The sequence below is a fragment of the Chroicocephalus ridibundus genome, chromosome 1, assembly GCF_963924245.1.
Source record: "Chroicocephalus ridibundus chromosome 1, bChrRid1.1, whole genome shotgun sequence".
NCBI lineage: Eukaryota > Metazoa > Chordata > Aves > Charadriiformes > Laridae > Chroicocephalus > Chroicocephalus ridibundus.
In genome coordinates, this window is record NC_086284.1 from 211,154,368 (window position 1) to 211,169,003 (window position 14,636).

At 41.5% G+C, this 14,636-nt stretch overlaps 1 protein-coding gene across 10 annotated transcripts in view; it reads right to left on the minus strand.

Moving 5' to 3' along the window:
* Positions 1–14,636, minus strand: part of SEMA3D (semaphorin 3D) — a 145,952-nt gene that overhangs the window by 27,104 nt on the left and 104,212 nt on the right. For all 10 annotated transcript variants that reach the window (XM_063323560.1, XM_063323562.1, XM_063323556.1 and 7 more), the window contains 3 exons: positions 14,235–14,349; positions 13,742–13,811; positions 11,309–11,453 (listed from right to left, as the gene is read on the minus strand). In XM_063323560.1, the coding sequence (XP_063179630.1) occupies positions 11,309–11,453; positions 13,742–13,811; positions 14,235–14,349 (330 nt within the window). The remainder of the gene's footprint in view (positions 1–11,308; positions 11,454–13,741; positions 13,812–14,234; positions 14,350–14,636) is intronic.

A 14,636-nucleotide genomic window follows, 5' to 3' on the forward strand; every position in this document is an offset into this window, starting at 1 on the left:
ATTTCAAGGCACAGGTACCAACATGCAGTTAAATTTGCTACAAGCCGAACAAACTCGTGCAGGTCTGTAGGATATGCTTCCAACAGCAAGTCTAGAGTGCCCTCCGGTGGCTACCATGAGATAACTTCAAGTATTTAAAGTGCAGGACCTTCTCACAATCAAAGTTTTTCTCCTTTTTGTATTTCTGCTCCTCTTAGCGAGGTTGAGTTTCTGCCCTGTTGACCCAGTGAGCCAGAATTGGGCAAGATCCTCCCCAGCATTCCCCGATGTTAGACTAATGGCTTGACTTCTCTTGGCAGATTGGCTTAGGGTTACTGTGGCAGAAGGCCCCTTTACTACATGCTTTAACCATGTTCATTTTTCCAGACTGAAACACCCACATCTGTCTTTTCCCTGTATACGGCCCGAAATCAGAGGCCACAACTTCACAGTGAACAGCACCTCCTACACCTCCTGTTTATTTTTCTTCTAATAAAGGCAGATTCTCCACATGTCAGATGATCCCTGTAGTTCCTTATTTCTCAGAAGTGACTTTCCTTACTCATCCAAATAGCTGAAACTCCTGCCCATGGCTCAGCTGCTTTGGCTCTGGCTTTGAACTGCACTGTCTCATCCTCTTCTGGTCCAGACCACTGCTACAACAATCACTCCCTCAGACGCTTCCCCAGTGTCGCTCATTTACTGCTGGGGTTGGCTCCCGCCTCTGGTTGATCCATACTGACAAACTAATCAATTCAGCTGTTTCTTTGGCTTAGACAAAGTAAGTTGGCTCTCACACATCTTGCTTGAAGACCACCCACAAACCTACCTCCTCAACCTCCTTCGAATTATTCCCTTATGTGCTTTTCTGGGTGAGACCAGGAACATACTTGCAAGGTCAGTCATGTTGGTGACCTATCATCTCTCATGCTCACCTATCTCTGCTTTCCTTCCCATGGCTGTTTTTATCTCTTTTTCATCTCTTGTTTTACATTTAGTCTCTAATCTGAGTATGAGAAACCTTCTCTTTAGAATCTGGAGGTATCTAGATGTGTTACTGGAGCACTACAAATAATAAGGCTAATGGGAAACATAATTCCAGTTGGTGACATCCTTTTACATATAAACTGTTGATTGCTTCTTTTTTAAGTCTATTTTTAACTAAGTAATCCCTGTGTTTTCTGCCAGGTGGAGCCATAACACAGTATGTGAAGAAAGAAATGTGATTAAATAATGTCTCTGCAGTCTGCCAGGAAAAAGTTAAGATTTGTGGTGAAGTTGCTCGACAGCCCTCCTTCATGGCTAATTTCAACACAGAAGACTTTTGTTCACATTCCCAAATCTCCAGTTTGACATATAATCAATCTATGGTGCCAGTTAAGGGCTTGTGGTTAGAATTTGTTCCACTGCGTAAGGTTTGGCGATATCCAAAACATTTGCATTAGGAACAGCGTACACAGTACCAAGGGCTGAGCATGTCCCTCCTCCACTGCTGGCCAACGCCTTTCTCATGGGAGCCACAACTTCGGCCACTAGCAGCAAATCCACTCCCATGGGCTCAGGACCAGCCTGGACCTTCTTCTTCCTTGTGTTTCCACTGCCCCTTCTCTGCCTGGGCTGAGGGGTGCACACAGCTAAAAAGGGAATGTAGTCTCCTCCCCATGGGTACAGGTGTTGAGTACCCATGCCTAAGGATGAATTCTTCATGCAGTAAATACAGCTAATACAATGCAGAATCATCTCATCATATACAGTTCTATGTGAACATGCACGTGTATAAATACCCTAAATGCAAGGACAATAGCAACTACTGAAATAAAATTTTCTCACTGACAATAATAGGAAGTTCCATCTAAACATGAGGAGGAACTTCTTTACTTTGAGGGTGGCAGAGCACTGGCACAGGCTGCCCAGAGAGGTGGTGGAGTCTCCAACTCTGGAGATATTCAAACCCCGCCTGGACGCGTTCCTGTGTAACCTGCTCTGGGTGACCCTGCTCTGGCAGGGGGGTTGGACTAGATGATCTCCAGAGGTCCCTTCCAACCCTGACCATTCTGTGATTCTGTGATTACCCATATATTCATAAACAAAACAGGACAGTAAAGAACAGATCGGACGATGTTCTGCATCCACACCTATGGCCAATCTGAAATGCCTGTTGGATGCAGTTCCTGGTCTACCTTAGACCCCAAACACTGCCACAGCATTGCCTGGGGGGTACCAGTTGGAGCTGCATAAACTATGGCAAAGCCTGTACTAGCATTAAGCAGCAACTGTTGGTCTGTGCTTGAACCTGACCTCTGCTTTTATTTAGTAGAGATGTAGCCTGAGTGATTTAAGACATTGCAATCTATTTCCAGTAATTGCTTTGACTTTTTTAATAGCTATTTAGAGACCTAACAGATTTTGTGTAAGTGCCCATTTGCTTAGTATTATTTCAATCTGTAAGAGTTAAGCCTGTGCATCCTTATCTTCATAAAGGCTCTGAAATTATTTACTGAAAACAGGGTTTAGGTTCCTGAATCACCTAAAAGATTATGAAAATTTCTCCATGGACAGTAAACCTGTGCCAATTTGCATTAAGATATATTCCATTGCGTATTCAGTCATTTGGTTTCAATATACAATTTTAGTGTACAACTGTGAAAGAACTGACAATAAAACAAAGATGGGTTTGTATTATTGTCCTGTGATAACTACTCAGAGGAGCCTTGAAAATACATTTTAATACAAGTAAAAGGAAGAAGAGCAAAGTCCTATTGAAAAAAGAAGTTAAATTGGAAACATATATTGCAGTGAGTTATCCCTAGGAGTTTTATGCTAGCATACTCTGGCTTGCTGAGTATGATCTCCCATGTTCTATTTTCTGCCGTGTTTTCAAAAATTAAAGTCTTTGCAAGGTTACACCGTTGAGGTGGGCTGTAGTCAACTTGAGTTTTGACAATAACAATATCAGTTGAATAATTTTGCAAAGAAATACATGCTTTTGTATCATATAGCAAAAGAGACTACAAAAAGGATGTGGCAAAAAAGACAATTTAGATTTTAGACTTTGTGGTAAAAAATAAAGTGAACCATAATACAGGAGAAAAGATTCAGTCAGCAAAATAACTACACAGAAAACAAATCACATGCACACTCGCTACATGGGCAGTACTTCAGGAATGCACATTTCTCCTTAGCTTTAGAACAACCAAGGTCTGAGTCTTTGCCACTTACACCAGAATCAGACCTCAAAAACCCTGCTGATTTCAAAAGCATGCTTATCTTTGCAGGGGCTGTTTGTTGGAATCAATAGATAGAAACACACGTGCTTTAATTGCCTTTGGATCAAAATTTGGATCGATTTATTCTATATGGGATGAGAAATAAATTCACTTCTTCACTTGCCCAACCGTGGGATAACTCTCTTCCCCCTCACTGAGTACTAGAGGTTGACTTTCCCTTATATGTGCATTTCCTGTAGTTCATGTTCTCATTCACTGCTCTGAGTTACAGCCCGCATCTTCTGGAAATTCATCGACTGCTCACCTATTCACAGCTCAATCCCAGAAGTCCATTTCTATGTGAAAAATGGAAGCAGCCTCACGGTCTTAAAGATGTCCTAGATGTTTGCCAAAAATGCATCAACAGAGGAAGATGAGAGCAATGACATCACTTACTAAAAACCGCTAGGATAAAACGTCTACCAATATGGAATTATAAAGTTGTTACAGTAATCCCAAAGGCCCAAACCCTACCATGCATGATATAGGGAAATCTCTGCCAGCTTGCACAGCTAATTTACTAGAAACAAAGACGAAGGGTCTGATCCAAAGATCCGCTTGAGTCAACAAGCTTTTCAGTGGGCTTTGGATCCCATCCTAAGACAGCATGAACACCAAGGACAGCAGGGCAGGTGTGACCCTGTTATGCTTGGCCAAGGGAGCTATTTCCTCCAGAGGCATCACTCATTGTGGCATGACGGATGGAACAGGGGAATGAAAAAATCATTTTGGCCACCTTTTGGCAAAGTCCTCAGGCAGCTGTCTAAAGCTGTGTCCACCCATCATTGCAGAACAGTTCCTGTAGGCTTGTGCTTCCTTTCATGGCAATCAATAGGATGTATGATGATAAAGGCTGCATGGCCAAGTGGGTGAGTGAAGCAGCCTTTCACCTCTGAAAATGTGAGTTCACGTCCTGTTGCATGTCTCATGATAACGATATCGGTGTTCTCTGCCCAGTTCACAGAGGACATTTATTCACATCATCAGCACCAGATGCTGTCTCAGATATGTGACATCTCCCACTGGAGACAATGAGAGATTTGCATTTATATCAAATGACACAGTAGGTTGGATTACTCCCACCTACTGTTTCATTTGGACTCCAAAATAATCTGGCTCCATAAAAGTTCTTATAACACCGTCATTATGCTATCTCAGCATCTTCTGCTTTTGCAACAGGGTGGAATTCATCTCACCAGACCTAGACTCTGATCTCGGCTGTGTGTGAACTGCACAGAGGAGGTGCCCATCTCTCTCTTTCTGACAGAGAAATCTAAACAACTAGCTCAGATTCAATGCTTTTCTTCTAGATAGCTGACATCAAGAAAAATGAATCACATTAAATTAGTAGAATTAGTACTGCTAAATAAAAATCCTGCAAGAAACTTATTCCCCACATAATTTATTCCTCTGAGGTTGCTTAGGCCTCCACTGTAGTGAATGATAAATTGGTACTAATATATATGTTAAGAAATGATAAGTTAAAAAAAAAAAAAAGAAAAGAAAAAAGAAAAAAAACAGAAAAACAGAGTTAGAAGGGCCAAGGGCATTTCTATTCAACTGCTGTATAAACTCTGTGGCAAAAAAAATTTAAAGAATCAATTCAATAGTTACCTGAAGTTTTTTCAGTGCCTTCTGTGTGAGTTCAATTTGACAACAAACACCCTGGACAAAGCCTTAATTAATTCCAGATGATCCGCAAAGATGCCTTTTTATTCCCCGACCTTATATTTCTATCCAAATGTCATCAGGAGGTGGTAAATTAAGGCTAATATTTCTCAAACAAAGCAAATACACACTAACTTAGCAACAGTGTGCATATGCAAGCTCTTCTCTTTTTTTTTGCTTGTCTTATTAAATTTGCAGTTTAGCAGAATGCTGTATGTGTAGATCTCACACAATACTGAGACATACGGTGTGACTGTGTTAACATTATGTGGGAACCCTGGCCAAGATTTTCAAAAGCTGGTGCCAGAAGTTAGGCTCCTAAATAAACCTCCAATTTGCCAAATGCGTAGCGCTTCACACCATCCAGTGAAGTCAGTAAGAGCTGCTGGATCTAACACCAATAAAAATTGTGACAATTATTTGGGAACCTAGCTATAGGGTATGTAAAAAAATTGCCTTTTCATTTCGTGATGCATCTTGAGTTCGGCAGTGCTGTTGCCTACTGACAATTTTAAAACAGAATGCTGCTCCCTGTGAGCGTCAAAAGGGTTTCTATTTCAAGTGTGTCGAAAATCCCAGTTTAAAAGTGACTTGTCACATTGAGCCTTAGACCCACTTAACAATGAGGCTCAAACACCCATAGGCTAGATACACAACAGGGACTTGATAATATTGAGTGCAGCAGGCATCTGCTCCGTGGATTTTGCAATGTCCAGGCTGGGAATGTTTATGCATTTCACAAGAGAACTAAGCGCCACAGCGGCGAATCACTCTCTTCAGAGCATCTGAATTAGTCAGTGTGAAACATTAAGGAGTGAAATATTTCTTAAATATCTCCCATATCAGGGAATTAGATGTCTTAGTCCTAGGGGAGGTGCATTGTGGCCCATTATGGGCACATGGACCAGAGCCAGCCTGGGAGCTCCTCACTCCTTATTGAAGGTGTTTCACTTTTCAGGGGATAATCAACTCTCAGCTTAGCCAAAAGTAGCAAGAACGTTGCTCACATTTTAACCCGGAAGGGAGAAGATCTATTTTCCTCCGAAAGGCTCTCTCTTTTATGTTAAGTGGAGTAGGAACTGTAGCACCAGACCCTCCCTCAGAAGGAATGAATTAACCATGCAGCCCTTTTCTCCCAAGCTCTCAGTGAACGAATATTTAACCAGCAAGGAGATATGGCCTTGTAGTCAGTATTATTCTACAATGTAGTGTAAAGTCTCAAAGCTTTAAATAAGTTCCCCTGTCACTGATCCATCAAACACAAAGCAGAGAAACAGAAGAATTACCTTCAACTAGTCACGTCTGCTTTAAATGGGGACCTCTCACACACCCAAGATGTTGAACTTTATTTGTAGAGTTTATAGAGAAATGCAAAATCTGAATCCTGGGGGTTTAAGATGTAACACTGAGGACTGCTGTGAGCTTCCAAGATGCCCACAAGTACTTTAGAAAATGGGGTACTTATAGGTTTATGAACTTCTATGGATTAGATGACAGCTGAGAGATGACTCTCAGGGCTTAGGCAGCTATGTCTCACTGGAGATTCAACCATAAGCCATTCTGACAATGAAACTTGGGTTCCTGAGTGGCATAAATATCGTGTGGATTCTTCTCTGTAGTCTGATCAGAGCTGCACAATACATTTTGCATTTGGACATGCCTGCGAAAAGCCTTAGTGCTTCTCTACAGGATGGATGGGTTGTGCCAGAAGGACTGGACACTCAGAGGGAGACTTTCACGCTAACCTTGCAGCTACTCAAAGCAAGCCTGGAAGAGGGCAGGGGACAGGGAAATAAGTCAGGTTCTGCAGGAGACAAATAAACAGCGCAAATTTTAAATGCAATTAACCTCACTCCACCCCTGCCACAAAAAGCACAAACAAAACAAACAAAAAAATCCCTACATTGAAGTCCCCATATTTTTATTTTAAGATAGAGTTTGCATCCCGCTGGATGTGTGAGATTTGTTCTACCCTGTTCCTGTGTTTGTCTTGAGCACTTTGTATTGCTTTTCCAATTAACACACCTGTGTTGTTGACAGAAAAGGTTGACTTAAGGGAACATTAATCTGAGGCTAACTGGGCTGAGACCAGCCAGGTGAGTGAACTTGACTTTGCAGGTGGCACTTTGCAATTCTCTGCCGACCTCTGCCAGAGGGAGAGGTGACTGTGCTCGCAGAGTTTCAAAAGAAATTGAAAGGTGATTCATGTCGGGGAAAACAGGTTGGTAAGTCAAAGGAGGTGGAGGAGGCTTTCTGAGGAAAATAAACCCATAAAGTGAAACATTTCGCTTAATTAAGCAGCCCCATTTACAGTGGGGAGATCAAAGGAGAGAGGAATCGGAGAAGCAAAGGATGTAGTCTACCCCATAAAAGATCAGGTGAAAGAGGAAGATAAGTCTAAAAACAACAAGGGAAACCTGTGCAACCCTCAATGTTTTATGAACGCACTTATTAAAGCAGAAAAACTAACCAGATGGGAGGACAGGGGGAGGCTTTTTGGCAGACAGTATTTCTCTGTGGCTCAGCCAAGTCCCAACGGGATGGACACCACATCTCGATCAGCCTGTGCACTGGATTAGCAGAAGAAATAAAGGAAGGGGTTTCACTGAAGAAAGGGCGAAAAAGCAATAGAGAGAGAAAAAGATGAAAAAGATCACAGGAGAATCTGAGGGCTTGTAAGGGAACTTGTTTTAAAAAAAGAATACACAAAGAATTCAAAAGCTCAGGGCCATATTCGGATCTGGAGTGGGAAGGGAAAGACCTGAGACATAAAGCTCTCCAAACAGACAGAAGCAACATGCTGGGCTGTTTCTTCTTGTAGCTAAAAAGTGAATTAAACTGCTGGAATCTTACTGTGCTGATGCAGAGCTTTGTTTTGAACCTTTGGCAAATCAGTTAGCAAAAAATCCAGATTCATCAAAAATATTTGGTGGTGCCTTGGATAGAAGTTAGAGTCCTAGGTACTGCAGCAGATCAGACTAAGTGTTAATCTGCATCTTTAAACACTGACGTTCCTCTAAAAATCTGACCTCAATATTTACTCACCACCAATTAAATAAGGATGACTCCTTTGTATCCCATCAGAATTTCCAAATGTGCAGTGGGAGTTGCTCTGATACTGCAATGTTTACAGCTAAATAAACAAGCTAGAAATGGTTTTTCCCCCATATTCACCGAAAATCTTGTTCAAATGACTTCTGTGATTACTGGGAAGGCATTATGAAAACTCTGCTTCAGAATTCAAAACACACTTTAAAGAAAGTCCTTGATGATTTCTTATTAATGGATAATTTCCTGAGTGAAACCCTAAGAGACTGGAAGAAAACTGGATTTGTTATCTGGGGACAGCTGCAGATATACAAGTCCAATTTTTAAACAGTTAAAGGAGTCAGAGCAAAAGCTCCCTTGGTTTTCAAACCACCCTTTGTGGCAGGGCTGCATGTTTTTTCTGTCTCTCTTTCTTTTCAGCCTCAAAATTGAGATAGATTTGAAGCCTCGCCTCTGCTAAATTCCCGTTATTTCCACTTGCTCTTTAATACCGCTGGGAGAAATTAAGATTAAAAAAAGCTGTACATTTTGCAGAACCAATGGTGTGGAGTGTGCTGGAGATCCCCAGCATCCCTGTTCGGGGCTCTTCCAAGGACGGCAGAGGGCAGGCAGCACCCGCCGCAGCGCCAGGAGCTCGGGCAGGCAGGGGCTCCTTCTGCCTGCACGCCGCCCAGCATTGCGAAGGCATGATATCATGGTCATGTTGGGAGTTTATCTCTGACACAAATTGCCACAGGAAGCATTTTGTCAAAATTTCAATATCAAAGTGGTCACAGCCTCTATAGCGAACAGCTTTATTTACTTAGGAGATAAAGGCAGCTGAGCAGAAAGTTAAATTAGGGTAAGCAGTCTCCTGCTTCTGTATAAATGCTGAAAGGAAGTCAATGCCTCTCTCAAAGCCAAACATCAAAGGAAGTGCATTTCCTAGCATAGCCATTTTTAGACTTTGCCAGTAACTTAAAATATAAGAAATATAAAATCAGGGCAGTGCTGGCTATGCTAACTGTAGGCAATACCTAGGTAGAGCTTAAATTTCTAAAATGTTCTAATAACTTTAAAAAAGATAGATTATCCCTGTTGGCTTTGTTCTGAGCATTCCTGAACCACCCCATGGCTGTCAAGAAATGGTGAAATTACTCTTTAAGGAAGAGCATGTCAGCATTCGCACTGCAGTGTTCTGCAGGGGTGTAGCATGCTGCTTCTTTTCCTTCTCTTTGAGCACTGTGCTGCTTTTTCAGATCCCAGCCTAAATCTGTTCTTCTCCAGAGGTTTGGCATAGCCCATTATAAGATAAGAGCATGGCATGAGTCTACTTATTTCAATATCCTATATTAAACTGAGCCTGAAGTATGTTGAAGTCTGAAAGCAGTCCAGCTCACTGAGACAAAAGATAAATAACTATGCAGTAATACATTTACCTTATCTACATAGCAAATATTACAGATATCTTTCTTCCGAGAGCTTTCTTCAGTAAAATCCACTTCCCTTTTCAGTCCTTTGTCAGACAAACTCCTACAGAAATCCACTTTGTATAAAGGTCCTTAGGATTTTTGGAGACCATTTTCTCACAACTGTTATCAGGTGCTTAAAGGAAGCAGTTGGAGAGTTAAGAGGTGGCTTATGGAAAATATCGTTTAGCTTTAAACATTGCAACTTTTACAAAACTTGCAAGCATGGATATTCAAAGCAGTGATAAAGATCAGCATTGACATGCTTCAGCATGACATGCTTCCTTCCTTGTGAATCCCAGCTCAACCATGTGATGGCTAATACACTCAAAAATGCAATGAGCTTATGACCCGTCTATCTGTGCAGAGTGTTCATCCTTATGGGGCACTCTGAGTTTTTCAAGAGAGTTATTTTAATCTCTTTAGATGCCATGGGACCAGCTATTGTTCTCACTGGCACCATTTTTGTACTTAAAACTAAATGCATCTGCACTTCTTAACCAGTAATGGAGTTGCACATGTTTTAAAAAAAAATAAAAAAATAAAATGTTGGGGTTTTTTTCTGGGAGCACTATATATTCTGCATGAGAAAGAGATGCGTAAGCCTACAGTGCCTAAAATGTCTAAATTAGGAGCGCATTTGCCGCAGCAGCACAGATCCTAGGCAGGCCAAATCAGTCTCTGGAGCTGCCTCAGTCTTTATAGAGAGAGCTGCCCTCTGTGACTCGCCTGTGGTTGAGAGGAGGGAATCAGAGCTCAGGGCCTGACCTGCTGAAGCCTGGGACCATCAAGTGCAGCAAATAGCATGGCCTTGGACTATGCGATTGGGACCATTGGAAGGGTGATGAAGAAAACACATAGACACAAGGAAATGTGTGAAAAGAAGAGCCAAATAAGCTAGATAATGTGGCTTGAAGCAAAGGTTACACCTGTGCTGATGTCAGAGAAATAGCGCAGGAACAGCCAGATAGCTTCTAGGCAAGGTACCAGCAGCAGTCCAACCTCGGTAGCTCAGTGCTTCACTGGATTTAGGCAGCTGCTTAGCACTATTTCACTGAATACCTGACCAAGATAATGTAAAGCTACCCTGCGTAATATCTGTCTTACTCTTAAATCATTGCTCTTTCACATTGTACAGACGAAGAATTGCTCAAAGTTGTGATGACTTTTTAAAATTAGATCCATTTCTGGAAATACTATTTTCTTCCTCAGCTGTAATATAGGTCCGTTCTTTTCTAAATTTAATACCAAGACAGAAGTGGGGGAAGAATTCTTTAATAACCCTTTCAACATTTCCCTCTTCATTTTGTCCTGATTGTTACATCTGAAGATCTGTTACATCTGAAGGTTGGGATTTAGAAGTGTTTCCAGATATTAAACATCTCTTTTCTTCCTGTAACTTATCATTTATCACATAAAACCTCCAGCAACTAACTCCTTACTTCACTTCAAAACACAACACACGCACAAACACAAATAATAGAACCAATGACCATATCTCAAGGAACAGGATTTTAACAGACACAAAGATAACAGAAATGCAAGACTTCAAACAAAAATGCCTCATCATAACTTAATACTCCACAAAGAAATGCCTTTGGCTTTTTATGAAGTGTTGATGCCTTAGAGGTGATCCCAACAGCTGTACAGTAGGAGACCACAATATGAGAGACAATCAGGAAATAGACAGTCTGGACACAATGTTATCTCAGAGACATGGAAAAATGTATATTTATATACCTACAGGGTAGGTAGAAGTCTGAGCTGTCAACAGAGGGGAGAGGGTTGAGAGGATAATTTGAAACATCCTGGAAAATACAAATTACCGATCCGGGGAGGGGTGTAAAGCATGATTGCTTTGGAGCAAAAATAGAAGTATGTAATTAAGGAGACACTTACTGTACCAGGTCTGGGATACGGGATGCGCCCTTCATATTGTACCCACCGATGATCCACACTCTCTTTGTGAGCATAAGGGCCATTGAAAACAGCCCTGATATCTGCCATGCTGTACACACACACTGCAGAGCCCTTGAAGACAGAGCTGAAAAAGAAGATGGAATGATACGCACGTTGTAAAAACCTCTTCAGTGTATGCCTCATCCAGTGAATTAATTCCACAGAGTCTGATGGGGTTTGAATCAATCCTACAACTGAGAGCTGATATAAGTGGTGCTAAATAACAGACATTGTGTACACGTTTGATAACTACAGGTATTTAATGTCACTGTCATTACAGTTTAAAGCTTTGCTTGGTTGAAACCTGGACTTAGCCTTTGGGACAACTTGATAGACTGTAATTTTGTCTAGTGGCTGACAGTTTCCAGCTATCATTTATTAGCTATTTTGATTAGAATTTACCGCAAATGAAGGACATTCCTTTCCATTGTGTTCACATCTGGAAGTCCGTATATTAGTGATATTACAGGTGATGTGCCTGAGTATTACAAGTTGCATTGGACAGACAATAAAAAGAGAGAGAAATAAACATTTTTCTTGTTCTACGTTTTTTTTTCTTTTTTCTTAAAAAAAAACCCAAACAACAAAACCAAACAGTTCAGTTTTCCAAAGAACACCATGCTAGGTTGCTGAGTGGCATGTACTTTAGTTACTTCATACGCCATTTCATTCATTGCGCAACATTTAATTCAATTTCAAATATTCTATGTGGTTATACATTCTATGGAGGTGGCTGCTTCTGAGTTCAGGAGCGCCTGGGCAATTCCTCATTGTACTCATGCTGTTCAGCATTTGGCTAGTCTTTATTTACACTTAATTCAAAGGTTCTTAATTGTGGTGTTCCCCAGGGGTCAGTACTGGGCCCAGTCCTCTTCAATATATTCATCAATGACCTGCGTTAAGGGGATAGAGTGCGCCCTCAGCAAGTTTGCCAATGACACAAAGCTGGGGGGGGTGGCTGACACACCGGAAGGCTGTGCCGCCATACAGAGAGACCTGGACAGGCTGGAGATCTGGGCAGAGAGGAACCTTATGAAATTCAATAAGGGCAAGTGTAGGGTGCTGCACCTGGGGAGGAATAACCCCGTGCACCAGGACAGGTTGGGGGCCAACCTGCTGGAGAGCAGCTCAGCTGAAAGAGACCTGGGAGTCCTGGTGGACAACAGGATGACCGTGAGCCAGCAATGTGCCCTTGTGGCCAAGAAGGCCAACGGCATCCTGGGGTGCATCAAGAAGAGTGTGGCCAGCAGGTGGAGGGAGGTCATCCTCCCCCTCTACTCTGCCTTGGTGAGGCCGCACCTGGAGTCCTGTGTCCAGTTCTGGGCTCCCCGGTTCAAGAGGGACAGGGAACTGCTGGAAAGGGTACAGCAAAGGGCTACCAAGATGATTAGGGGACTCGAACACCTCTCTTATGAAGAAAGGCTGAGGGATTTTGGTCTCTTCAGTCTGGAAAAAAGACAGCTGAGGGGAGATCTTACCAACACTTATAAATACTTAAAGGGTGGGTGTCAGGAGGATGGGGCCAGGCTCTTTTCAGTGGTGCCCAGGGACAGGACAAGAGGTAATGGGCACAAACTCGAACATATGAAGTTCCACCTAAACATGAGGAGGAACTTCTTTCCTTTGAGGGTGGCAGAGCACTGGCACAGGCTGCCCAGAGAGGTGGTGGAGTCTCCATCTCTGGAGACATTCAAACCCCACCTGGACGCGTTCCTGTGCAACCTGCTCTAGGTCACCCTGCTCTGGCAGGGGGGTTGGTCTAGATGATCTCCAGAGGTCCCTTCCAACCCTGTGATTCTATGATTCTGGAGCCAAAGGGAAGAATTATTTATTTCCTTTCTGACAGTTCTATATAGAGCACATCACTATTGCAGATAAAAGGTTCATTCATTAATTAATCTATCCCCTTGAGATAAAGATGAGTTGTCCTTCCATCAACTCCTGTCCATAAAAACACTGAAATACCACTTTAGAGCATAGTGGGTTTTAATACTAAGAAACAGCCAAGTTGTTGCTTACAGAAATAATGCTTCACAACAATGGTTTGTCTTAAATGGTAACTAATGGTTACTCAATAAATATGATTGAAATTTGTAAATTCAACTAGACAAGGTTGAAATAAACTAGAAAGCTTTTAATTTTTTTACAAACATTCTCAAATATCAGGCACACAAAGGTTTAGGGACATGATTTATTATTTCCATTTCTGAAAATACTGTCCTTAGTGACTACAGCCCCAATATTGCAAGCCGTATTCAGGCAGTCTCTCACTGCTCTCAGAAATCAGGGTCTAGTAATAGAAGGGTTTAATAAAAGGCCTGAGTAAGATCTTCAGCATTTGTTTCCAGAGCCAAACATGATGCTAACGCATACCTTGTGGTAGTGAAGACTCCATATACAAGTGGGTTTCTCTCATCTCTTGTAGAAAGTAAGAATATATCTTCTGCAATGGGAAAAATGTTGGGTTTTTTTAATTAAACACACACTGAATATTTCTGCAATTACCATTTATAATTTGGAGATTTGTAAATACATTAAAAAGCTTTATTTTTGCATGAATTTTAATTTCTGCCATGTGAATTTGTGCTAATATTCTGAAGTTTGGTCATTTGCAGATAGTCTGGCTTTTATAAGGAATCAGAGTTTCACTTTCCACCTTTTGGAGTGAGAGGCAAAACCCCCTTATTTCTGATCAGACTAATTCCAGTTATAACCAGGGACTTCTGATAAAAGTCATAGCTATTACCAGCACTTTTTGGAAGAGGAGTAAAATCAGAACAAGATAGTGTTTCTACAAACAACAACAACAAAAAAAACCCAAGCAGTATTGATGTCAAAATAGACCATTAGAGAGAAATCAACTTACGCAGCTCGTCAAAATGTGTGTCTGCTCCTTCAGGACCAGGTATTGAACACACAAGCCTGGCTTTCAGAAAAGTAGTCCACTTGTTGATTAGGCTCCTTTGACCTCCCATATCATTCTAATAAAAACAAAATTAAAAGACTTCAATATTAAACAAATAAGGAGAGTTTTAACATATGATACTTTTGATATGATTCAGTCTGATTCCACAGTTTGATCTTACCACAGCAGCAATAAAGTCTTTTTTGGGGTTGTTTGTATTGTGGTTTTTTTTCCCCCAAACCAGTGTAGAACAGCTTTTTTATAAGTATCTCCAGTAGTCACTTCTCAGCTCAGAAAGTGGGCAACTCAAATTTCCTAATTATACCCAAATCTGTTTGCAAACGTCTCTCACCAGCTCTGCAG